This window comes from Candoia aspera, chromosome 7 (assembly GCF_035149785.1).
Source record: "Candoia aspera isolate rCanAsp1 chromosome 7, rCanAsp1.hap2, whole genome shotgun sequence".
In the NCBI taxonomy this organism is placed as follows: Eukaryota; Metazoa; Chordata; class Lepidosauria; order Squamata; family Boidae; genus Candoia; species Candoia aspera.
The window spans coordinates 14116591-14144253 of record NC_086159.1 but is presented as its reverse complement, the minus strand read 5'-3'; the positions used below and the strand labels follow the sequence as shown (position 1 = coordinate 14144253).

The 27663-nt window shown below is 42.0% G+C and overlaps 1 protein-coding gene across 1 annotated transcript; it reads right to left on the bottom strand.

Moving 5' to 3' along the window:
- Positions 1-4196: 4196 nt before the first annotated feature.
- LOC134500940 (perilipin-3-like) lies at positions 4197-25866 on the bottom strand. Its single transcript, XM_063308431.1, has 8 exons — positions 25800-25866; positions 25151-25234; positions 18518-18603; positions 17513-17708; positions 11540-11622; positions 10116-10380; positions 8550-8746; positions 4197-4619 (listed from the first exon to the last, which is right to left on the bottom strand). Exons 1-8 carry the CDS (start codon positions 25864-25866, stop codon positions 4197-4199), a joined length of 1401 nt encoding a protein of 466 aa, XP_063164501.1.
- Positions 25867-27663: the final 1797 nt, after the last annotated feature.

Here is a 27663-nt window from a genome sequence, read left to right as displayed (position 1 = left end):
GGAAAGTGGAAGTGACCAGGATGCACTGAAATCCAATCTGTCTAAAGATGCTGCTTTTCTCTCAAGGGAGCTCACACATATCCATACAATAAGGGAGAGTTCATGCCACAGGCTGACCAGCTGTGTGTGAGAGAGAACCACAGGGGCGGACAAGCGGAGAAACTGACATTCAACACCAAAAAGCCAGTAACACCCCACCCTGCCTCAGTGTGTGCAAAGCAACCCCAGCTGGGCCACCGTGGCTTTTTAACATCAAAAAACTACAGCAACATGCATAAGCATAACACATATTTTTACATTTGTAAAAGGCCATGAAGGTCCACTGCTAGCACATGGGGGTATTTCTCCTGGGGTAACCAATGTTATGGAAACCCAACCAATGAGGTGCAAGGAAGACAGGTCTCTTGAGCCTCCATGTTCAGGCAGCTTCGCTCTGATTATCAGGAGTATTAGCAGGCAGGAATTACCCAGGGCTTTCTGAACGCATCTGATGGGGCTGTGTGAGAAACAGGACGCGATGGACAACCGACTTGACGTCTCTACCCTTTTCTCACTGTTCTTAACTGTCCCCACGTGTCCAGTGATGCACGCAAATCAGCACGGGGCTAATGTGCACGTCTGAACAAGGCTGGGGCAGGTAAAAATAACTTCATTTTTTTAAAAAAAAAACGTAATTCCTTCTGTCAGCATCAGTCGTTCCCCCCTCCCATCAACCCCCGAGAACATGATGTTATAAAGAGCAAGCGGGCGCTGGAGAGAGGGGGAAAAATGCAGAAAGTGTAGAGTCCAACCAGCTCCTCTTGGCCACCGCTGGACTCTCCCGAGCGAGCGAGCCTCGCATCTGCAGACTCCCCGCACGCCGCGCCGAGCTGAGCCGAGCGCCGCTTCCGCCGGCCGCGGGGCGCGAAGACGCGCTGCAAGAGCCGAGCGCCGTAACGGCGGACGAACAAAGGACCGGAGGGGCGATTCCGTCCTCCAGCCCAAGCCGGCCAGGACCCCTTGGGGACGCGCGGCTCCATCTGCCAGGCGCAGAATGCGCCCCGGTCAGCCGAGGCGCAGCATAAGTCCTGCGCCCCTTGCAAGTCCCTGCCCGCGCCGAGCCCGAAGACGGACGGTTTGCCTTTGGCGCTCAGCCAGCTCCGCGCGCCCAGCTGCGCTTCCCGTCCCTTTCTACCTGGGAAGAAGCTTTCGCCCCTCTCACGCCCCGTCGGGGATTGGCAGGGAGGGAACGAGCGGAAGCCGCCGCTCTCGATTCTCGCTTCTCCCCGGGCCGAGTTCCGATCGCCTCCCTCGGAGACGCACGGGGTGCCTCCCGCCCCCCCGCTTGCTGGCACCCGAGCCTTAACTGGCCTTGTTCCGACGCCCGGATCCGTGCCAGAGAATAAGGAGGCACGAACACGTGCGCGATTGGTTGCTTTGGAAATGTACTGGGCTCGCTGACTTATGGAAGATCATCGCTGCTGGAAGTGCTTCCTTCAAAGGGCTCAGAGCAGAGGCTAGGAGAGCCGGTGGTAGCGAGGGTGTTAGACTGGGACAGAGGCCAGGCCGAGTTTAAGGCCTTGCTTGACCCTGGAAGTTCACATTGGTTCTGAGGCTAAAATTAGAGGCTTTCAGGTCGCTGAGAAAAGGCGGTCTATGAATGCAATTAAGGGATGGTTCCTCCTTCACACAGTGGCTGATGAGTGCACGGGTGGGGGACTTGAAGGAACAAGTTAGGGATAGATGGTCGTGGAGAAAATCTATCTGTGTGGTGCTAGGAGTTGAAAATGACTTGATGGCACATAATCAATCATTGCACCAGCCAACAAGAAGCTAATGAGGTCGGTTAAGGCGGGAGAAGTCCCCTGCTCATTGTCATGTTTCTGATTCATTGTTAAGTCTCTGGTGGATCAGTGGTTTGCAGGTTATGTTCTTCTGAAGGGACTTAATTGAAGATTTGAAGATGCGTGCACATTAAAGAATATAGAAGCCAGATGCCCTCTTTGGATTGTGCTACAGGCTTTCAGGAGAAAGAAAAAAATGTTGGCTTAGCTGGACCTCCCTCAAAGAGTTGAATAGCGAAAAGGCCTTTTATAAGTGCAGTTGTGTCATAAATTTGCTCCCCTTAGAAGAGAGTCATAGGGATTGCAGAATCCTCTCTAAGCTGTTTGAAGCCTCTCTGGCTGGAATGCGATGAAGCGCCCAGGTAGAACAACAGTTCTGATAATAATGATCAATAAAATATCTGGAATTAGTGCTTATGTGGTCATTTGGTTTATTCTGATTTCTGCAATTGCAGTTATTTATTGATCATCATTACCATAACCTTTGAGCCCATTGATAACAACTTAAATAATAAACATTTTAGAACACGGATGGATGAGTATGAAAATTCTGCCAGAGGCAGCAGAATGGACAGGAGCGAGGCAGAAAACTGCAAACAAAAGAACGGTGCGGTGAATTTGGGTCAGCTGGAAAGCAGAAAATAAAAAAAGGCTGCCAAGAAGCCATTAAGGGGTGTTGAGGGCTGTAAACATGTTAGAAATAAATTTAAGCTTTGCTAGGTAAAGGTTTCCCTTGACATTAAGTCCAGTCGTGTCCGACTCTAGGGGGTGGTGCTCATCTCCATTTCAAAGCCGAAGAGCCGGCGTTTGTCCGTAGACACTTCCTCCATGGTCACGTGGCCGGCATGACTAAACGGAACGCCGTTACCTGCCTGCCGAAGCGGTACCTATTAATCTACTCACATTTGCTTGTTTTCAAACTGCTAGGTTGGCAGGAGCTGGGACTAGCAACGGGAGCGCTAAATTTGCTAAAATTTACAAGTTTTAATAACTGGTAGGGACCAGGAAGAGATTTGGCCCACTCGACTTCTTCTATTATACTTTTGAATCCCAATCTCCAGATCTTTGAGAGGTTTCCCCTTTTCTAGTTAAATGTGACTGTACTAGACCCAGCTGGCAGTTTGCATTAGCCTTCCCAGTTGGTTCCATAATGCTTACTGCTTGCATCTTATTTTAGCACTATTTAGGATTAGATCTAGGGTTACCTCCCCCTAGGTGGCTCCAAGATCAACTCTTCTAAGGAACAATCTTGACAGGCATTTGGTACCAACTGCAAAAATGATGTCACATCATAAATCATGGCTTTTGTATTTGTATCCTGGCATCAGACGTAAGTATGCTGGACAGATGATTCCTGTTGTGATGCTGTAACATGTTTCATCGTTTGCCCCACTTAACGATAATCATTTATGGTTTCCAGAAATCGGGTTTCTTTGTTGTGAAATCAGCCTGAATATCCATGTCAGGATAATTGAAGTCCCCCATTATTACAGAAAACCTCTCCTGATTTTTTTCTCCATTGAAGATTACTGTCAGCCTTTGGGTCTGGTGGGTAGAAGTATATCCTAGATCTAATTTACATTTGTGGTTAAATATTACCACCCATAGTGATTCTGCAGAAAAAATCTCTTTTCCACTGCTTTCTAGGATGTTAGATTTTATACTCTCTTAGGTATAAAAAGCAACATCTCTCTTTGCCTACCCTTCCTGTCTTTACGATAAAGTTGATATCCAGTAATGACTATATCCAACTGGTTTTCTCTGTTCCATCACATTTCTGCTATATTCACTATATCTGCATTCTCCTTCATAACCAAGCATTTTAATTCCCCCTCCCAGGCTTGGAGAATTCTAGCATCGCCAGTTGCCCAAGCAATTTAAAGTCAGATTCTGATGTTCCAGATGAGGTTTTGAACTTGCTTTAGTTCCTTCATAAATAAGCTTCCATTATGCCCAACTTTGTCTGGATTTGGGCAGGCATCAGATGTTCTTTCACCACCCAGGATTCAGCCTCCCAAGATGGGGGTGGGTGGGTCAATTTGCATAACTGTAATGTCCATGCCTATAAATGAGCAAGCTTTGCAATGCCTAATGCTGAGAAACACACCCTTCAACCTTACAATAATATGAGGACTTGTAGATTCTGGAAATGTTCTGACTTCCTTTTCCATCTCTCACCCAACAGTTTGCATGGATTCCAGAGTTGGTTGAGAAGAAGAAGAAAAACACACATGCACGTGTCAGATAGCCAATTCCCTATTTTACTGTAAGCTTGGTGTTGCCCTGGGATTTCATCTAAGAACCAAGCCCCTTATATGCCCAAGCCCCTGCATCACACTTTTTTTTTCTTCCACAGGTGATTAGATGCAGAGTTCAAGTGGCTGCTGCTATTGAGATTCCAGATTCCTCCAGTCCAAGAAGGCTGTCCCTTGACACCTGCACCCTCTGAATGGCCTTTAAAGCTTTTGCTGTGCTATTGATGGAGGTCCTACATTTGCAGTGATTTGCAAAAAAACAGAAGGGAAGCGTTTGCACAATATAGTTCAAGACAATGTTGAGGTTTTCTTCCTCAGACATTTTTTCCCAGACACGGGCAAAGATTTTCCAGCAGAGTTCCTGAAGGCAGTTGACAGCAGAGAGGGCCATCCTGAGGTCTTCTAGGATGTAACAAGCTTGGGGAACGTTCTCCTGAAATCTGGCAGACAATTCTTCCACAGTAAACAAGAGGATCAAGTAGACAGTCCTCAGGGGAAGTGTTATTGTGTAGTACAAGGCTATTAACCAACCTTTCCATTCCTGAAAATTAAAACATACACTGGGGATTATTAGAATTGGAAATGTCTTATAGCTAGTTAAACCACTGTTCCACTGTCTTCACATTTTCTAAGCTGCTCTCTCCAATGTTTATCCAGAATTTCAGACATGAATCATTCTTATCTTGACCTGCAAATGCTAGGGCTTAAACAAAGCATTTTACCAATGAGCTACAACCTCTATTTAAAGATAGATTTTGATATGACATATATTGTGACCAGACTGTCGACTGTTTCACTAGTTCTTGTTCTTATGCCTTTAATATATGCTAATAGTTGCCTTCTGTTACAACCTGGGAGATAATTTAACACCTTTTCCCAGGAATTCTTCAGCAGAAGTTAATTATGATGGACCCAATCTCCTGAAACACCCTCCTCAGTTTAACTGGGGTCCTTAGCCCTCCTATTAGGGAGTTTTCTCTTAGGCCCAGTTCTAGAAAAAATAAAAGGGAAGGTGCTTTGGATCTTCCTACCTGAAGCGAACAATTCAAAACTGATATTAATCCTGAAACACAAGGGGTCGCTGTACAATCATGCAGTTTTGCATAGGGGCAGGTTTTCAGAAGAAATGCACTTAATCTGCATTTTCTGAACCAATGAAGCCAAATCTCTCTATTTTTTTTTAAGGGAGTTATTGGGAAAAGTAAAACCAGAGTAGCCAATTATCATTCACACAACATTCCAAATAAGATCAATACAGTCAGCCAAACTAAATTAGTTATATATTACCCACTTTATGGCAATCTTGAAAGTTGGAGCTGTTCCAAGTTTATTGCAAAGAGGCTGTTGGAGAGAGATTAGGTGAACCACCCATTTGGATGCAGTGAGGCAGGATTTGGGGGGCACCTTCTCCACTTCCGTTTCTAGTCCCCCTTAGTTTTCTTCCCCTTTCTCTGCCTTTTGAGCACAACCTTCACAGTTTGGGAAGGAATAAAATCATTGGGGAGGCTGACTTGCTTTGTCCATGCAAAACAAACCCATCCTTTCTGCATCTTGCCAGCAAATCAAAAAAATTATGTGGTGGCTGAACCTACCTTTTTCACAACCCTGGCTGAATGCTAAAAGGTGCTGACTTGTTTTCAGCTGTCGTGCCATGCTGTAAAAAAGCTTATACAGAAAGGCTTTGGGGGATATAAAAGGCTTGTGGGGGTGGGAATGGCTTATGAGAAATAAAAATGAATTCAGTGTATTCAGTTGATAGAATAAAAAGGTTTCTCAGCATGGGTTCAACTAACCAGATGCTTTGGAGGGCACTGTGGGGCCTTATCAAAAGCAGGGCTTTGTCACACTATCTTACTGTGAAATGTTGCACTGGCTAATTTGTGCCCATTGTAGAGCTGGCCGGGATGATTTTTCCCTTATCGCTTGGTCACTTGATCTCTAATCTCCAGGCTTCCAAGCCACCTTGCCTGGTGCATACTTCACGCAACACCTTCACTCAATTGCTGATTGCATGGATGGCTTCCTTGTGTCTTGGCCACTGTGGGCCTCTGTAATGGTATGTGGGAAAGACCTTGGGAGACTGGGCCAAGAGATGCTGCCAAGGGAACAATCAGATATGAGACAGCATAGCCTGTAGCTGGATAGTGGGAAGGGCAAGAGACCCAGAAGGGACCCTCCCTAGGTTCTCAGGCTGTAAAGGAGATGAGGTGGGGGAATTGTACTTTCAGACTTGCAGGAGTCTGTTAATGTAGTTTTACAATAAAGTAGAATTAGTCACCTCGTTGTGATTCCTGTGATTCCTGACATCAATCTTGCAAGTCTGAAAGTACACTTCTTCCCCCCTGCCCCCACCAGTCTCCTTTACAGGCTGAGAAATTATGGAGGGTCTCTTCTGGGCTTCTTGTCCAACCCACTATCTAGCTGTGGACTATGTTGTCTCTTATCTGACCGTTCCCTTGGCAGCATCTCTTGGCCCAGCCTCCCAAGGTCTTTCCCACATACCATTACAGCACCTTTCCCCTTTTGCAATACACACCTCTTCAGTTTATGCCCCTGACTCACTCAATCAAACTACTTGTAATAGCAGTCACATTATGTGACTAAAAAAAAAAAAGATTTGGAAGGGAAGAAGTGTTGTTAGGGCCAGGGCCGCAACTGGGGGGCGGGCAAGTGGGCATGTGCCCTGGGCACCGCGCTGGGGGTGTGTGTGCCATAATGGGCACGGAATCCATGTTTGCCCCGGGTGACACAGACCCTAGCTGCGGGCCTGATTAGGGCATCACCGTTCCTTTCTTTAAGACTGTCCAGAGCACAGGAGGTGTGTTTAGTGGATTTTTACAGACCTGAAGGGCATCTCTGAGCCCATGGTTGTGGAACTGAGCAACTTTAAGAAAGTGGTTAAATCCTCAAAGGGATGGGATTAATAGCAATTTCAGCCTTTAGAAGGCCTCTGTTGCTGAGGCAGCTACTTTCCTTGGATGAGTTCCAGCTAACACTGGCCACAAGGAACTCTTTCAAGCCTTAGCAGGCCTGGCTGTGTCTTCCCCAGTGATCCTGCAGAACCAGGTGTTACTCAGTCCTTCCATGAGGTACCACCACTTTAGATAATGACTACCGCAGTTCTAATTTTGTTGCAAATAGGTCAACAAATTCATCAGGTCAGGAGCTGCTTGGTGGAGGCCATTGCTCAACCTACTTTAAGAAGCCTTGAACAGCAGGCAAATATGTCTGCTCGTGGAAACTCTGAGTCAATTTTCAACGTTGAGGAACTACTGGAAAGGAGAGAAGTGGTGGCCTGGGTCTATGTACTTGTCTCTGTAAGAGGGTCTATAGCTCAGTTGTGGGACACTTCCTTTGCATATTCAGTATATGATCCAAGATTCAGTTTTCAAAACAAATTAATTTCATTAATTTTCTACAACTTGGCACTTTCTGGAGCTGTGTTTCTTAACCTCAACAACTTTAAGCCATGTGGACTTCAACTCCCAGAATTCCCCAACATCATGCTGGCTGGGGAATTCTGGGAGTTGAACCCCACACAGCTTAGAGATGCTGAGGCTGAGAAACACAGTCTGGAGGTTTGGAATGGAGCTCTCAGCCAGCAAATTAGGATTCCTGGAAATTGTGGTTTCATAATGGAGGGCACCAAGCTTTGGAAAATGTTTCTTCTCTAAAATAAAGAGACTGTAGGCTTCTGCTAGCCTCCAGTCTTGTTTCTGGGTTCTCGGGGATGCCCAAATTCTGCTGTCAATTTTATTCAGGGTGATTTTTCTTTTAAAAAACTATTTTCATTTAAAGACAAAATCAATATCGTGGGTAAACCTATTTTAGTTAAAATTAAAAAAAGCAAGGAAGGAGGAAAAGCAAGAATTTTGGTCTTGCATTTTCTGATTGATGTCATTGCTACATATACAGGTTGGGTCCAGATAATACATTAAACCTGGCTAAATAAAACTCAATCACTATGTTCACATAACACACTATGCTCCCCAAGATTAACCATATTATGATTTAAAGCAGAGGCGTAGGTCATACAACATGTTAAGAGAATAGCTGGTCTCCCACATCACTGAACTGCAAGCTGCCAATCCTAGTTTACCCTAGTCTGCTATGTTGCAAACCCAGCCACGCTCCATCTCTCTTTCTCACTCTCTGGGCACAGCCAGATGGACTTGCTGAAGTGCAATTTACCAGCCACTGAGCCATTCAGGCACATGTGGGGATGAGCCATCTCTCACATAAATGTACACAAATGCAGATAATCCAATAATTATTTCCATCTTGTTAAAGATTTTAAAAATGTGCAGGGACGTCAGTGGTCCAAAAGATCAAGATGGCTGCCTTGAGACTGCAGGGCCGGATGCCATCTTGAGTTTTTTGACCCCCTTCCCCCCATAGATGCCCCTTGTGATGGTTTTATTCCAAGTGCAAACAAACAAACATAGATTGGGGGGAGGGGGGATGCACTTACCGTAAAGTTGTTTTCAAGGGCTATTTGGAGGCTCTCATTAGCACGCTTAAGATGGTGCCAAGATTGCTTGGAAATATAGTGCTGGAATTTATTCAACAGAGAACTCAGACAGGCCAAATAACCTTTACACTTGATCTGTGTCTGCAGTTCCTGCACAGGATCCACCCCTGTCTCTTGACAACATATTCTCAGGTCCGCTGAAAGGAGGAGGGCAGTGTAAATAACATGCTGTCAAGGTAAGATGAAAGGATATAGCAAGAACCTTACCAAACACTTATCATCCTCCAGTTCTTGTCTGAAGGTGAATTTTGTTGGACTCCATTGATAGGAGGTATTTCCATGTACTTGGATGCCATTTTGCTAACTTTTGCCATTTTGTGTCCTGTTCCCCTCCAACCAGGGGTGGCAGATGTTGATGTTCACAAATAGTACTTCACAGACTGGTCATGTTTGAGATAGGATAGGACAGTGTTTTTTTCCCCTTCCAGTTTGATTCTTGCAACTGTATGATTACCCAAGGGTAGGTTGTTTTTGTTGTTGGTGGTGTTAATTAAATGTATATGCTGCCCAATTCCCGGTGACTCTGGGCAGGTATGGGAATGCTTGGGAGGTGTATGAGAAGAATAATCATCATCATGTTCAAAGAAACAAATATGTGGACACCTAGTTTGATAGTTCTTCCTCAAGTGAAATGTCTAAAGAATTCTGAGGAAGGTCAAAACTACTTTGACAAGACTAACAACAATTCTTAGGGTGTTGGTCACTAAGAGATAGAAACCGGAGTGCTAGGTAAAGACAGAGGTCTTCCCTGTTTATCTGTTCCCACTTTGATAAAAATAATAAGTAAAACTTAACAGCTGCCTCACTGAAACTTTGTGATAGACAAAGTTCACCAGACCTGAAATTTTCCTGTCAAATGCTTCTGTTTTTCTACCTACTTCTCGGGGTTCTTGAGAATTTATTTTAAATTTCTCTTGGTGGAATTTTGACCATTCTTTGTTGTTGGAGATAGCTGATGATGCCCTTTGGTGTTCCAGTTCTTTCCATCATTCTGAAGCCTCCCTGGCTGCCCAGACTTGTAAAATTGGAAAGGTTTAATGGGAGACGTCCTCTCATGGTATCTTCCCTCAGAATCGAATAAGCATGAGAAGCCAGGGAATCTACCAATCACTGGAGAACTGATTGTACAATTCAAGGCAGAACATTCACATGGATTTCTTGTTGCTCAAGTACAAGAACATCTTGCTCCACACATAAGCATTTCATCAAAATTCTCTCCTTTAATATAACTGGAAGCAAATTCACTTCCATCCAAGTGAAAAAAATCCAAGAGAATTTTTCTGCACAGTAATAACATTTGCTACAATAACATTGCTAAGCATTGACGCCCAGCCTTTGTTCAGAAACCTCCAAGGAGTCAAAAGAAACTCCCTCTGCAACGTGTGTCCCACCTCTGAAGATCTTGTCCTAACTAACCTTTAACCAAAATTTAGTGGGGCTTCCTTATTTGCCCAAATCATTAAAAGCCAGAACCATTCTAAAGTATACGTTCTAGTGGGTTCTTACTCAGGTCTTCATCATTGACAAGAAGGTAGTGATCCATATATGCATGGGACCTGCCCAGCATGATTTCCAAACTGTCCTTGGCCATCTTTCCCACTCTTGTTCCCATCACCATACTCATGCTGCTGCTCACAAGGGAGGCCGTGGTTTTCACACCACCGTGCACCACCTCTTTGGTCATGTCAACCATCCCTGACAACTTCCTGGTCACTGCATTCCTGGCACTAGTGACTTTAGAAGTCATCAGTTCTTTTGTATCAGAGACAACCTGTAGGAGTCAGAGAAGAGTTCATTTTGGATTAAAGTAACAGTCCTCATCACATCAGAAGGCAGGACTCACAGTTAAGTGCGATTCACAGAATGACATTCATTTTGATTCTTTTTTAACTGTACAGCTCCATTTCACAGGGATCTGTTGGGAATGTAAAAATAAGCCAAGACGGTGGCTGTGATCCCACAGTGGTAGCTGCCATCTTGACTTTTTTTTTAACCCCTTCCTGTGGATGCCCTTGGTTCATTTTTGTTTTTGTGCAGCAAAGGGGGTAGGTAAAGCTGCACAGAAGATGAGATTTTAGTACCTATAACTTAATATGCAAAGATGAGAGCAGATATACCAATTTTATTTATTTCAACCCCACCCACCCCCTCTACACAAAATGTAAGTGGAGGGAATTGGCTTTCTTTACAATTAGTTATCCTCTCTCTGACTCTCTTAGATTTACTTTTTTTTCTTTCAAAAATTTCTTATATTTCAAGGTTTTATTTAATTTTTGTTCTGTACACTGCCCAGAAAATTTAGTGTTAATGTTAATGGGCAGGATGGATAGATGGATGGATGGATGTTTTAGATCTTGGGCCAGCCTACCTCCTGAGTGAAGAAAGCTGAACTATATATGCAATAATATTTTTCTTTTAAGGCAGGCAGATAACAAAGTGCTACATCATGTAGCCCAGCAAAGCATAGGATCACTTCTATCATATCTCTGCTGCTTCTGGTTTGTTCAACCATTCTGGCTATAAGCTGCTCTGTTCAAGCTGAGGATTTGAAACTGTGTAATAACCTCTGCTGAGCTGGTGTTAAATACTAGGATTTGCCTACTGGTATTTAAAATGATATTTACAAAAACACAAGAGATGATCTAAGGTAGCCTTCCATAACTTGGTGCTTTCCAGGGTGCTGAAGTAGAGCACACCTGGAATTCCCAGACATCTGGTTGTGGAAGGCTAATCTAATGTCTTCCTCATTCATTCATTCATTCATTCATTCATTCATTCATTCTTCAGATTTAGGTGTCACTTGACTCCAAAATGACTCTGGACTATCACTTAGCATGGCATACTGAAACTAGAGTTGGGCCAAATTGGTTTGTGCTTTGTTCCCCCATATTGAGACCTTCTCAGGTTTTTTTAAAGCTAAAAACAGCTACCTGATCAGCTGTCTGTTGAAGAATTGGCACCTTCTGTTCCACTGTATCCAGGCCACGACATGCATACTTGTTTGCTGTTGCAACTAATGAAAGACAAGGAGAAGGTAGGGATCTGGAGTCACTTTTAGTCTCATTAAAATGTTTATGACTTTTATGGTTTAGGAACAAAAATATAAGCCTGCTTCATACATCACATAAAACCATGATTTGACAAATCATATTTTTGTGAATCATGATATACCGAATAAACCACAAGTGACTGGGTTCCTCTACCAGACACCAAGTTATAATCTATATTTTGCAAAATGTAAGAGTGGGATTCATATTGCACAGTCATAAAGTGGCTTGTTTGAATTTGCTTTGGTGTGTTGTGGGAATTCAGCCATTGGTTGAAGAAGTCACATGTACAAAAGCTTTGAGATGGTTACAAAAATGCCTGTAAGGATAACATTACAGCACATTGCAGATGTTTCAGCGGTTCACTGCTCTCTAAGGCAGGGCCCACAACTAAGAAGACTGTGACCAGCTATATAATTTGGACTGACAGTACTGTGACCAATGTTTTTTTCTTCCTATCACAACTATTGCTGTACTGTCTTTTAAATACAAGCTGATTTAAGCAAGTTCATTCCCATATAATCAATCTCTGAGTTGACATTCATAAAATTTATCAATCGAACCCTAGAAAAATGGCCTTGGTTAGGGTTACTAAACATCTGCAAAAGGAGGACATATCCTCCTTTTGTCCTCATGTCCTCCATCTGGCAGGCATAGCCTTAAAACCAAATATTTTCTGGCTTTTTGAGTGTCTTGCTTTTTGTTTTTGTTTGGACTGTTTTCACAACAGTAGTCATTCAAACTTGCAAGTATTGTGACCTCGTAAATTGTTTGCTTCTTTATTTCTCTTGTCGACAGGCTTGACTATTAAACATTATTTAATGTATTTCTTAATTCCAGCGATTATCTTCAGCCCAGACCCTTCAAATCTATGATCACTGTAGTCTGTAAATCACATGACTTGTAATACTTTTCTATGGTGAAATTCGAAAAGCGCATCATTGTCAATTCTATACTATCACTCGCATTTGTTCTTGAAAATAGAGATTTGCTGGGAAAATATTGTGAAAGTATTTTGTTGTAAAAAAACAGTATTCACAAAGTTTTATATTGTGAAAAATCAGTCTTTCTGATGCTGGGAAAAGTAATTTCATAGATATGTACGCCTAAGTACATTTTTTTACAGTTTTTTGCTGTAATTTTTATTGCATATGCCAAGAAAGTTAAATATTGTGTCTCCCTTCCCCCCCATTTGTCCTCCTTTCCCATTGTCCATGTCCTCCTTTGCTTGTTCAGATATCCGGTAACCCTACCCTTGGTGGGCATACATCTAAGTTAACTTTGCCCACTAAATGCTCAGGTTGGAGATACATTATAGAAAGCCTGGGTGCAACCTGATTCAGAAACACCTCAGAATTCCCTGCAGGGATTAGATGACCAAGATATTTCCAATTGGAAGGTATGATCACTGGGCACCAGCAGACTGAAAATCACAATTCTTTTCCTTTTCACCTGCCTACTATTTCATCATTCTAGTTTTGATCTGTGAGTCCACCACCCTTTTAGCTTTCCCTTGCAATAAAATAATAAACTGATTTTGGACTCTGGAATGATATCAGCTAACCTGCCTGTTAAATGAGGTCCACATATGCATTTCTCTTGGGATTAGAACTCAAATGAACATTCCATCCTGATTTCTTAGGGTTCCTTCCCCCTTTCCTTCTTTTGAAAGAGCGCATCACCTACACTCAATGCAAGCCCACTGGACAGCTGATCAAGAAGAAGATAACTCAGTACAAGAGAAGAGCAGGTTCTCCCAAAAGCCACCCAGAGAATTAGTTGCAGCTTGCACCTTTGCAGTGCAGATTGCTCACCTCATGGCCAACTATTTGGAAGATGCAAGGATCTATCTGTATAGTAGAAGTCAGTGGCCATGTCCTGTTTTTTCCCTCCCCTCCAAAAAGGAATGGGGCAAGAGAAGTTCCCTGGATGTGAGGATAGGGGCATGCATAGCACCACCCCAAAGTGACCAGAGGTCTTGGGCTCATCCCACACCTGTAGAACCCCTGAGTGTGCTACCCCCAGCATGGTGTCAGCCTTACCAGGTGAACCAGACAGGAAGCACAACCAGATGAGCTAATTCTACTTTATTGTAATGCTACATTAACAGAATCTTGCAAGTCCAAAAGTACAATTCTCCCGCCATCTCCATTACATCCCAAGAAACTAGGGAGGGTCCCTTCTGAGCCTCTTGCCCCACCCACTATCCAGCTGTGGACTATGCTGTCTCTTATCTGACTGTTCCCTAGGCAGCATCTCTGGGCCCAGCCTCCCAAGGTCATTCCCACATATCATTGCACATGGGTAGGAAAGCACAATAGATTGTCATCACTCTTAAACTGCTGCTGATTACTGTTGGCATATGGGGAAATCACTACTTTCACTTTAGCACAGCTGACCATGACTTTAGGCACAAAGGCTAGTATAGCTGGCATATCTTCTGGCTAATATCCCATAGTGTCATCTTTCCTGTACTACTTTGGTAGTGTGGCAATGTGGCATTACTTGCCATAATGAACCTCCAGAGGTATTCATGGGAAACTCAAAATGTTGAATGCCAGCTACAGTGCCCTGGTCTCCATACTGGGCAAAGGAATTTGAATTTAGAATGCTGAGAAGACTTCTAGGGTTGATAACTATAGCTGCCATTTTAACATATGGAGTTGGCAGCGGCTCCCTCATTGAAGACTCTCACTGAACTTTGATGGTGGGCCTGCTGGTGGCTCATCTTCAACTGAGTGAGTGAGAATGGTGAATAGCAGGAGTAAATATAACTCTGAAGTCTCAACCGCTGCACTTAGAGAAAAACAGAAGTGAACAGGCATCTGTAACAGGATGAAGTGAAGGTAGTGAAGTCATTCTTAGAGGGGCCCAACACTGAGAACGTCTTGACAGGAGGCGCTGAAAAACTGCAACTAGCAATGATCAGAGGGAACCACCTTTTGTAGGATAATTGTGCCAATCAAAGCAATTTGCATCACACATCATGCTGTGAGCATGATGGGTCTGTTCAGATCTGAAGACGGATGAAGAGGGATTAGAAACAACAAGCAAAATCCTGCTGTTCCCCCCCCCCCCTTCCTTTTAGAATTTGTTTATTATTTGTGAAATTGAAATGGCTGTCTAGGGTTATTAGCTCTCTCTTTAAGGTAACTATTTCCCAACACACTGCTAGATCTTTAAGAGAATCACTTTAATTTACACTTTAACATGAAGATTAGAGTACAATTATCCTTTGAACTGCATACTTATACAAATGGTATGATGCAATTCTCTGCTCCAAAATGGCATACAAAATAAGTATATTATCAGAAGTTGTTTGCAAAGATGCATACACAGAGAACATGGCAGAAAGAGAAGCAGACATGTCTTGAAACTGCATACCTAATGATAGAGAAAATAGTATAAGAAAATGGATGTTTCTATTTTTCTTTAAAAAAATTGATATGGATGTTGAAGCAGATTTAAGATTGAGTGCACATGAAATAAAATGTTTTGTTTGTTAAGCATCTGTTGTAGTTCTTCTGTCAAACAAGGATGGAGAACTTCCATTGGGTCACAGCCTTAGGAATACATTGCCAAGGGAGAGGGAGTCAGGGAAAAAGTTTTGAAAAGTGTGCAGTGGGTGAGGGCTACAAGAATTAAATTAATTAACTATTAGTCCTGTGATGGACTACAGTAATGTAGTTGGTTCTTAAGAATGTTGGAGCACATCCCAAGGAGGGGGCAAGACAAAAGAAAACACAGTCCGGAGCTGGACCATGGGAAGGCTAAGAGGTTCAGAGAAGCCCCGCCCTAGAGCCTTCCCAGTTGATTTCCCCTTAGGTTAGGTAGGGTAGCTTTAGTCTGGCAAGATTCTGTCTATACGGTGTGAGCAAATAAAGAACTGAAGTTTGGCTATGTGATTCCTTGTTTTCCTGCGCTGGGCCTGACAGTACTTTTACTTGCATTCTTTACAAACTGTTATATTTTAACTAAAGTAACAGATAGTGACCAAGCACCAAGCTTGGTGAAAGATTATTCTGCACAAGGGTAAACACCTAACGTTTTGATTTCACTTTGTAAGATAGTTCCCATTTAAATAAAAAAAAAATGTTGGGAGGAAAATGTTGGTGTAATTCTGATGGAAGCTATATAATAATTATGGGCTCTTACTCTCTTCAATAAGGTAACTGAATTAATAAATGTGTGTGGCTAAATTGTAAAAAGATGAAGAATCTCTTTCTGCATTCCTGGTATCCTTTTTTACTTGCTCAGTTGCTGCAGGCTCCTGATTTGAATCTGCAAATCTCAAATTGCCAATTGATATCTAGTTAATCCAGAATTGAATTGTCTGCATGAGTGCCAAAAGAGCTTAACTGATTATAATGTTGAAAGCAAGATCTTTAGACAAAGAAGGATTTGGAGTTGAACTCTTTGGCTTTAAGTTAATTTGGTAACTTGTTTTATATTGTGAATTTGAAGAAAGGAAAAGATAGGCATCAAAAGATCAAAATGTTGCAAGGTTTATTTCAATCTTGGCCATAAAACCTTCATTAAAGGGATTTTACAGCTGTATGTATATGCTCAGAAGAGCAGGAATGGGCTCAAAAACCTGCTGAGCCTCAGGGGATTCAGAGGAAACTGAAGTTTGCACAGCACCAGTATTTAAGGGGAAGTAAGAAATTACGCCTCTTTCAACTTTCTTTGTAAGCCAGCTATTTTTTCTAAGGGAATTTTACACAATCAAATCAATTATATTGCATTGCTGTGCTGTTGGGCATGGCTTTGAAAGGATTTGGAAGATGCACTTTAGACCTCACGCAAGCACAGAACCCCCCTGTGTTTCATTAAAGCAGCCCAATGTTTTGTAGCCTTCTATGCAGACCTGGAAAAAAAATACTGCTGCTTTAAAGAACCCACTCATTGAAGTTAAGATGACTCTTAAAGTAGGCACATCTTCTTTAGATTCACATGGATGCCAGAAAAAAGTTGAGTTTCTTTAATAAAGTCATTTTTGAAGCATGCACAGCCCTATTTTGTCAGTTATCTTTGAGGAAACACTGTATCTTGAAATAATGGTTCCCCACATCCTGTACATTCAGAAGGAAAATGCCAGGTTTATAGACAGTGCTAACAATGGGGTTCAGAACTGGAAAAGGAATATTCAAGATGATTAATAAATTATTGGGTAGAGAAGCATACAAAGCTTGTTTGTTTCTTTATCTCTTCCTACTGCTTTATCTAGAGGGAAATGGAACAGATAAAGGGAACTGCTGCCAGCTATTCTACAGAGCTTCAGATCCAAGTCATTCCCACTTCTCCTGACAGATTCCAGGACCGAACCTGGAATCTTCTATAGTATGTGCCTTGCACCTACCCAGGATTTTGCTCTCTTCTGTGACCATCCAGAAGATGCAATTAGATATTACAATTTGCATGCTACCTGAACCTCTCCTTACATTCTGGGATCTGTTTGTAGAAAAAGATCAGAATGGCTGCCATTCAGAAGCCACATTTGGTGATTTGATTTATGCCACCAGAGTTTTCAAAACAGGCTAGCTTCTCCATAAACCAGGAGGAGGACACAAGGTTTCTTCATGGTTTCTTTGCCCAAAGCTTCAAGGCAGGATGCCAGAAAATTTATTAACAATTTTGTTTTGGTGCATCAGTCAAATCTGCTGGCAGTTTTATGATATTCCAGCATGTCTATACATTGTACTCACTCTGTCTACAGGGGAGGGGGGCATTTGTGAGAAATTATTTGTGAGGGGCCTGAATTGACCAAAAGCGATCCCTTTCCATTTTCAATCAACTCCAAGATATTGCATTTCATACCCAGAGAAATGGCAGCTTCTCTGTTACAATTTTACTCACGCTGAGGTTCAAGACTGTTCAGAAGCGGTTGTGCCCGGCTAACAGCAGCACCCGTGAGAGTCTTCACACTTTTCTCTGCCCCATCGCACATTGTCTGAAGGTAGGAATTTTTTCGCTTAATGGAGGTGTAGTTGGAAGAAACCAAGTCACAGACGGAGCAAACCAAGGGCAGACTCCCAACTCTCTTCAAGATATTCTGATATTGAAAATCAGGAAAAGCCACATCACTGATGCAATCCTGATGGATTAAGATGCAATTTTGATAAATGGAATTGAAGCCATGCCATTTTCCTTATATGAATCCCTCATCCTCAGGAGTTACATTTTGTCCTTTAGGAATAAATGTATAGCTACTGTAGATTTATTTCCATAGGAAAAATAACAGATCCAGGATGTGGGCATGTGTAACTGACCAAAACAAAGATAGAAGGAAGTGATACAATCTAAGGGATTTTTAAATGCAAAAATCACATTTATTTCCTCTAGTTTGGTCCCAATTCAGTCTTCTCAGAAGCTAAAAATTATCCTTTATTTATCATATGTAGTGTTTTTGGACACTGGCTTGTGAGGAAATAAATCAAGTTACAGGTTATGATACGCATTAATTTCACATCCCTGGATCTGGATTAATTCCAGATCTCTGATAATCTTTCCTTTACTTGGATTTCTTAATGATGGAGCTCTTATGCAATCCTCTATGAGTGTTTAGAAAAATCAGTAAAGTCTACATGTTCTCAAACCAGATTTGTGTTGAATACCTGCCATATCTCCCTGTAATTTTATTTTAAGGAAATGTAGCTCTGTGCTCTATTCTTCCAGCACCTTTCCTTTCCTGTCACTTGTCTTAAATCTCTTTGTAACATATGATAACAATCTGAATGAAACAAAAGGACATATAAGGTCAACTTCCCTTCCTTGGACTATGATGGAAATGTTTCACATCTTCTCAGAAAACAACATTTAACTTCTGTCCTTGACAAGAAAACAGCTTCAATATACAGCTACCTCCTCTTCAAGGCTTTCATCAGAGGTCTCTGAAGACATGGCACTTTGGTCTGGTTTTGTGGAAGACATGGTGGGTTCGCTGGCCACTGGAAAGGAAGATAAATTATTACCTAAGATGACAAGTTAAGGATCATATAATCAATATCAATCATTTGGTCCAGAGGCAGACAGATGTCACCTTCTCAGTCCAATGATGAGGAACCCACCCTTACATTTTCACTCAAGCCATGAAACTTGCTGGTTGACTTTGAGCCATTTGCTACAGCTCATCCTGAGCCAACTTAGGGGTCTGTTCTGAACACAGAATGAGGAAAGAGAGAGAAAACAAAGTACACTGCACTGAACCCCTTGGAGGATTAGTAAGATCTAAAGGTAGCAAATAAACCAATAAGGAATATATACACCAATAGTCATGCCTTTTCATTTATGGACACTCTTCCATAGTTGAAAAGATTTCAAAACATTTCTGGCACTGCTAAGGTCATATTTCCTCTTCTGAATATTGGGAAGTCTGAAGGGGCTTTTTAGCAAAATATCCTCTAAGTGACCCTTTCTGATATTAGTGGGTTTGCTTGCCAGTAGTGGATATCCATTTCTGTTTCCTACAATGCCATAGTACAGCATTCCAGAACCAGCAGCATTTAAACTCAACTATAGAAGCTCTTAGTCCCCAGTCGAGAACTGGGAGAGCTTTGAATTAGTCCATTAGCCTTAATCATCACACCAACAACTCACAGTGTTAACATTTTGGAATGTTTCCCATTAGCGAGGGCTTTATTGGCTCTCAGGAAGATACTTCCCGTGACATTCTTTCCAAACTTTATCCCCAGAGTGTACTAGGCTGGATTTAAGCAAGACAATACTATTTTGTCATGGGCTAACCAGTGTCAAGTGGGGAAAACCACCAATAGGACAAGCTATGGAGTTTCCATTGTTTCTTCAGTATGATAAACACTCATGTAGGACATGTTTTCAACCAATCAGGTTGCATATGTAAATTGATTTCATTATGATTTCTTGCCCAATTGGATTCAGCAGAAGTTCAGTCTGTAATCTTGTGCACACTATTTGGGAAATAAACTTCTATGAATCCAGTGGAGCTTACTTTAAGTGAACATGCATAAAATCAGGGCTTGAAAGCCATAAAATCTTGACCCTCTTAATACAAAAATAAAGTTGATGGCTCTCTTTTCAAGGCAATTGCTACTGGATGAACAGTTTTAGTAGCTCTAAACCTTGATGGCCATCATGCTTTGTACATTTTCCTACATCAGGTCTGTAATCACCATCATATGCCAGCTGATTTCTTCTTTAAGAAAGAAGCCAGGTTAGGAGTAGCAGATCGTTCTCACCAAAGGAGCATAAACCTTTAAAAACTGGGTTCCAGGGTCACAATGGAAATATGGGTGCACTTTAGTTTCCTGCTACCCTAAAGTGACACCTGGGACAGAAGGGCTCCAGTTATGGAGTTAAAAGTGCCTGACACAACCTTGTTCTGTGCAGAGGTATCTACGCACTTATAAAAATATAAGTGGGGTTGAAAATGAGACAGACTCCAAAAGGGTTGAATTAAGAAGGGCACAGGGGGCCCTGCAGAAGCACATCTACTCAATTAGCTTCAGAAATAATAGAATCTACACCATGACCTAACTGAGCTGAGTGCAAGGAGACAAAGGTGCTTGTAGGAAATTCCAAGAATTTCCACCTAGCATCATCTTTAGAACTGTCAAGTATCTTTCCCTTTGCTAAATGTCAATGTACAGATTCAGGCTCATCAGGAACAATCTTGTGCAATCAGGCCTTTCCAGATTCATTGGGACTCCAGCACCCAGACTGGCTGCTTAAGGAAGACAGGATTCTAAGTTTTGCAGATCCAACACATTTCAAGGTTAGTAAAGAGTGGCTAAGCACTAGATCAACCAGAGTTCGGTTGAACCCTAGGATTCCACCAGAGGTCCCCAAGGGTTCCCTGGGAGATCACGATTAATTTAAAAAATTATTTCAAATTCGGATAACTTCACATTAAAGAGGTAAGTTTCATTATTTTTAGTTTGAGAACATTGTTCATGCATATATACAGGCCAACGCATGAAACAAATAGAATAATTTTGTGACTTCTGGCCTATATTTGAGCCTGAATATGCAGGGGTTCCCTGAGGCTTGAAAAATATTTCCAGGGTTCCTCCAGGGTCAAAAAGTTGAGAAAGGCTTCACTAGATTGTGTGTCTTATATACAGGCTCTCTGTCCTAACTGCCAGGAAACACGCTGAGACAAGGAACTGGTCTCTAATGTTTTATTGCTTGTACATAACAGGAATCCTAACAAACTGAAGAAGCGTGGGAAAACCCCAGCCATATAAACCCCAAAGGTTAAGGCGGTCCCGATCTGTGTCTCTTTGAATGGCTGCCCAATTCCTCAGTGTTACACATGCGCTTAACAGTCTGGATGGGAGCCCCCTGCTCGCCATCCTTACTCATGACACTCTCTCTGGTTTGAATAAAACGCATACTTTATCTTTGACTGAGATCATGGCAGCAATAATTCCAGGTCCTACACACACAGAAGGCTCCATGCAAAGAATGATTTGACCAGATACGTTATTCTTTTTCATTCAAGGTAGTGAAAAATATACATTAAAATATAGTGTAAAATGTTACTTCACTTAATTATATGATTTATTCTCTACTTTTCTACTTTGATGAATGTCAAGGCTGATGACAAAAGTTTTAAAATAAAAACCGCAAATAAAATGTTAAAGTCACAGATGAAAATTAGCACTAAACGAGATAGTAAAATCATCCAAGGACTTCAAAGGACAAAAATTATGTAGAAAAAAATGACATAGTGAGATGAGAGATGTTAAATGAATGTTCAGGTCTCTGTGCCTTATAAAGTCTTAAAGACAGCCTCATAAAATCAGTTAACTGTCTGTGGCACAAGTGTCTTCTCATATGAGATCTCAGAAAGCTTCTGGCAGCCAGAGCAGGCAACCCAATATCTGATGCACAAACAGGCTTGTTTATTTCTGGATGCACAAGAAATGCCTTGTTTATATGAATTGGTTCTCAGATAATGTTATTAAAGCGTTTTTCTCCCATAATCCAATCAGATTTACATTTTTTCTAAGGCTGCTGTAGATATGAAGATCAGCTCACTTTTAATTTGGTTTCCAAACTCATTGCAGTTTTCTGGAATATCAAAGCTTGAAGTCTTTCTATTAACACTCATTACAACAACAACAACCCACTTTGCGCACTTGTATCCTGTGTAAAAAGTAAGGTATATACTTGAATGTCTTGATTTTAAAACATAAGTAATTTGCAAAACAGTCTGAACAGTCACCCACTTTGGGTCTCATTTACTGCCAAACGAAACAAGGATGTGATGATTTCCCTTTTCTTAACTCGGGATTTTAATTTCTCAGTAAAAAATCCAGTTTTGAGTCTTTAGCTCCGGTGACAGAGGTAAGAATTGATAGGTTGTTGCTGCAAATGGCAGTTAAAACACAGCAAATACTGACTTACTTGGGTTGTACATGGTGTTTATGTGTATTGCATGTAGAGATGTTGAATTGTATGTTATCTCACTTCTTTTCCATCTCTTTCTGTGTATATGAGAGGGGAATATTGTATGCCCCTGTCAGACCCTAAAATTTGCCCATTCTTGCTGTTCTTCTCAGGAATTCAGTATTCTTTACATTCTATCTATCTATCTATCTATCTATCTATCTATCTATCTATCTATCTATCTATCTATCTATCTATCTATCTATCTATCAAATTTCGTCACCACCCATCTGCCCCAAAAGAGGGACTCTGGGCGGTTTACTATCAAGCTAAAGGAGATTAAAATACAATAAAAACAAGATATATTATATATTACATATTACATATAAATAATATAAAGTAGCATCCAAGATGGCAGTTCATAAATACATGGGAACCACTTTAAGTCACCAGCCAGCCCCAGGATTGACTACCCCCCTTCAAGAGGGGGCTTGCCTCACCTCTGGGGGAAGAGTGTTCCAGAGGGTGAGGCCACAGCAGAGAAGGTTTTCCTTCTGCTTTTTATCTTGATAACAAAGGTATTAAATTGATTTGAGGGAGATACACTACCCAGTCCATAGTGTTTATCATGGCTGGCCACCTGCTTCAACAGATATAACACATTGAAATACAAGGAAGGAGGCCCAGCTAGGTTGCTGTCCTTAGTTGATCTTGTCTGATCTCAAAAAAACCTAAGCAAGTTAATATTTGGGAGGCCACCAGAAAATCCCAAGACTGGGAATTAACATAGGAACATCCCAGAAGAAGGCAGTGGCTAACCACTTCTATATTGCTGCTAAGAAAATGACATGGATACATCGTCAAGAGTCAGGCTTGATTTCAGGGAGACCTTACCTTTTTAAACAATAAGAGATGTGGCTTCCTAATGCCGGGAAATGCATTCTGCATATGTTCACATTATTCTTTTGCCCATTCCTACAAAACAGGTCTTGGGGCCAAATCTAAGCAAACTCTGGTTTAAATGTAGTCTTGTTTACAATTGCATTAGGAGCAAACACTTATTGACAGTGAAATGATATTAGATTCTTTTGTGGCTCTTTCAATGCAATCTTTTCTTCTAAACTCATTGTGGTCTTTTAAAAGTATTGTTGGTCTGGTATGCCAAGACTAATAAGAATTCAATTTTTCTGATAGTACTTGGATGTAAGTGATGTGCAACGGATTTCTGAGGAGAATGCTAGATATGTACTCTTCTGCTTGCCAGGTTTATTAAAGGTCACGAGCAATGCCGTTTGCATAATTATATCACTTTAGAACTAAGAGAAGGATGAATCATCTATTTCCCATGGAGAACTGAGAAAATAGCTTAATATTCACCTCAGACCCCCCATTAATATGCAAGATAATGGTGCATCTGTTCACATGTCCATGGAGAGGGGCCTGGACATATTTCTTCATCACTGCATTCAAATGATACCACTGACATTTGGCTACCACTTTCTGTCACTAGTTTTGAGACCCAATTGTTTATCAAATGTCTCCAGAGGGGTGAATAATCATGGCTGTATTAAAAACTGGCAAGCAGGAGGAAGCAGATGTTCCCATGAATGGGGAAATGGCCTGTTCCTAAGCCCTATAGAGTCTGAGCATTGCAAATCACAAAATGGCTGGAAGAAAATTACCACAGCCACCTAAAGTGGAGGATATTGTGGAAACAAAACAACATAGAGGAGAGAATGCCACATCAAATGCTGAAGGAGTAGGGTCCCTAAGTGGATTGGTTGGGAATCACATGGTTTTGTGATATCATCAAAGTTCAATTTCAAAATCTTCTTTTGCTACAGAAGTAACTTAGTTGAATTTTAAATTCTGGATGAGTTAAAAAAAAGATCCAGCCAGGAGTGATGATAGCTAAAATAAATTCCTTTTATTAGAAGGTTTTTAGTTATTATTAGAAGGTTTTTAGTTTTGTACACTACTTTTGAACCTTCTGGAAGGATATAGTTGTCTATAGGTAGAAAGAGGACATTAGGGAGAGATTAATTTGGGGGCAGTTCTTATGATATTATTTCTTCATATAAGCTAGGAATCATATTTAGGATTTCAGCCTGATAACACAAAGTGTTGCCCCTATGTTATCTCAACAGGGGCAAATCATTTTGGGGGATGAGTGGGCACATTTGAAAGACTAAGGCAGTGAGGGAATACTTGGAGCTCTGATGTTGCACACATTTCTGTTCTCCCTGCAGAAACACAATATATTCATAAAAATCTTGGGAGTAGGCCCAAATTAATGTAATGTTGGGTGGGGGAAGGGGGGCAAAGCAGTCAGAATCCCATCTTCTACATGCAGTCCAATGCTGTTTACTCAAAAGTAAATCCCACAAATTTCATTAAGATGTAATTCCAGGAACATGTGTATAGTTGCCTCCAGACCAGTGTTATTCAAACTTGGCGACTTTAAGATGTGTGGACTTCAACTCCCAGAATTCCCTAGCCAGTATGAGTTCCCCAGCATGCTGGCTAGCGAATTCTGGGAGTTGAAGTCCACACATCTTAAAGTTGCCAAGCTTGAAAAACACTGCTCCAGATGGATTGAGATGGCCTCTTCCAGAATTACCAGTCAAGAAGGCTTTGGGCTAAAAACTCAGAGAGTTACAATCTCAATACATTTGGAGGCAGCAGGGCTGAGGAGAATTCACATATTGCTGCGACAGTTGTATCTAAGAATAAGCATGTTAAAAATCCTGAGGAGTATTTGCGCTGACATTTGTTAATCATGCATGAGTATGGATATGATTCTTTGAAACATTTTTACTCAAACCTTGTACAGAGAAACCTCCAAGGCACCTAACGAATTCAAAATAATCATAATGAAAAACACAGAAAAGTAAAACAGTAAAATAAAGGTAAGATATTAAAAGCAACAACAGAATCAGAATGATTAATTTTCCAGGCCAAGCTTAGTAAAAAAGTTTTCACCAAGTGCCTTAAGATCAGTCAATTGGGAATTCACAAAATATTCCATGATACCACAAGTGAAAATATGGATTCTGGGCCATTATCTACCACAGATATTGAACAGAGTAATCTTAATGATGACATTACCAGTATTATTTCACCTACCTGATGGGGAGCTGCTGGAGAAAGCAAACTTCTCAGGTGCAATCATCATAGCAAAGGCCCTACGCAGTTTATGTAATGTTGATTCTAGAAATAAAGATTGCAACAAGGGAAAATAGGTTATGCAAGTTCCGACTATTTTAAACCAAGGATTTTGCAAGTAGTTTGCACCCCTCCAAAAATCTAAAGAAAACTAAGTTCTGGAGATCTTAGGAGATCATAGATCTCTGGAGGTCTTAGACTCATTGGTCCTATTGGCCTCATTCTTTGGGAAATAAGACATTGACAAGCAAATCAGAGGAACATCATATCATCTTCACTTGAAAAAAAAATGCTTTATTGGGCTGGAGCACAGCAAGATCTGGGGTCTAAATGTCTGATAGTTGGTTACTATGTCAAGTCAGCTGATGAATCTAGGCAAAATCTGGTACCCTTATAGTGGTCAATTGATACAAGACTTATTTTTATTTGGTGGACCAGTGAGAAAGTGACTTGACCAGTTGTACCATTCCAGAAGAATTAACCTGGAGTTGAGAGAATAATTATCTTAATGACTACTTTTAAGGGGAAATGATTAATAGGGCAAGAATAATGAGGCTTACAAGTTATGTAGGATGGGTACCCCGCAACAGAAATACAAATCCTGTCTCACTTTTTTTCCAAAACCTCTGTATCTTCCGGGAGGCGTCTCTCTCCTTTTCTGGCCCCCGAAGTGGCATTTCCCCTGCATAGCTAGGAGGAAGCTCTATTGTCAATAGAATTCTAAGCCCTCCCACTTTTTTTCCCCACCTCCTCACAAGAACGCATCAACAATGCCCAGGTTGCTATTTTAGAATATTTGCAGCGTTCTGTGGAAGGCCTTCAAAACTCTTCCCCTGAAAGATTTTCCATTGACTGGCCATGAAATGCTAAGGCCACTACCTCTGCAACTGACATTTTATAGGAGACCGAAAAAGTTTGTGACAGGAAAGATGATGGGGGCCAAGCTGATCAAACACCCACTTTCTAACCTAGCAGACAGTACCACTTGTATAACAGTGGTCCAGTTCTAAATTGTGGGCCAACTGAAGAGCACTATTCATGGGTGTTATGTTGGGGTTCTTGAGCATTTTCAGTTTTCTCTGACATGCTGTTATCAACCTCTTGGTAATTAAGTTTAAGATGTAACAGATAAAAACCTCAACTTCATCGTATAGCATTGCTTTTGAGGACATAGGGAATGGCCTTGAAGGATAGGAGGAAGAACTTCTATCAAGGCAATAGTTAGACAAGAGGGGCTTGTGCCCAGGACAAAAAAATAACTTGAGGAAACATCTCAGACTGTAAGGGTCGAGTCTGACTCAGGTGGGGGAAGGGGAAATAGAAACCTAGGCTAGGCAAATCGGGGAAATCGAAACTCAGAGTGACTCAGCAGAGCAGGAAAATCTTGAGCAGCTGATTGGACAAAACCAGGAGCTGGACTCAAAGCCACCAATCAGTGCAAGGGAAAGGTGAGCTGAAAAGTGTGTCAAGCAAAAAGAAGCTTGGTTGGCTTCGGAGGAAAAACGGCATGAAGGGAACAGAGTAAAAAGCAGCCAGTGCAAGGACCGGGTTGGTGGAGACAAACATTCCACTGAGCTAACAGCTTCCAACGGAGAAGAAAAGCCAGAATTGTTTTCAGAGCTCTGCCCTGTAGCCAGAGCCTTCCCAGCCTTCCGAACCTCACCTTGCTACCTTGCAGCAAGCCCCAGCCGAGCCTTGCCTTGCCATCACCGCAAAGTCCAGCCGAGTCTTGCCTTGCCATTCTGCCATAAAGTCCAGCTGAGTCGAGTCCTGCCGCTTTGCCCCAAAGCTCAGTCAGATCGCATCTCGCCGCCTTGCCACAAAGTCCAGACAAGGCAAGTCCTGCCGTCTTGTCACGAAACCCATCCTGCCGTCTTGTCATGAAACCCAGTTGAGTCAAGTCTTGCCGCCCTGCCATGAGGTCCAGCCAAGTCCAGTCTAGTCACCTTGCCATGGCGTCCAGTTGAGCCTAGCCTTGTTGCCTTGTTGTGATCCATAGCCAAGTTTTGCCTTGCAGTCCTACCGCATTCTCCAGGCAAGACTGATTCAGTTGCCTTGCCGCCATGCTCAGTCGAGTCCTGCCCAGTCTCCTTGTCACCACTGCCAGCTGAGTCCCATTGTGCTGCCTGGCCGCGAACTCCAGTTGCACCTAGCCCAGTTGCCTTGCCACCAGTTCCTGCAGAGTCCTGTCTTGCCTCCTTGCCAGAGTCTCCAGTCAAGTCCTGTCCAGCCACCTTGCCACAGTTTGCAGTCAAGTCCTGCCTTGCTGCCTTGCTGTGATTCCCAGTCAAGCCCAGTCCAGCCACTTTGCCATGCTCTACAACTGAACCTGGTTTCACCGCCTTGCCTAGCACTCTGCCATTGCCTGGTTGGGCTTGAATTGAACTGAACTCATATTCAAGAGACAATTACCAGTTGTATATAGTTACATTGTAAATAAAGAATTCTATTCTAATTCCTCTGGTTGCCTCATA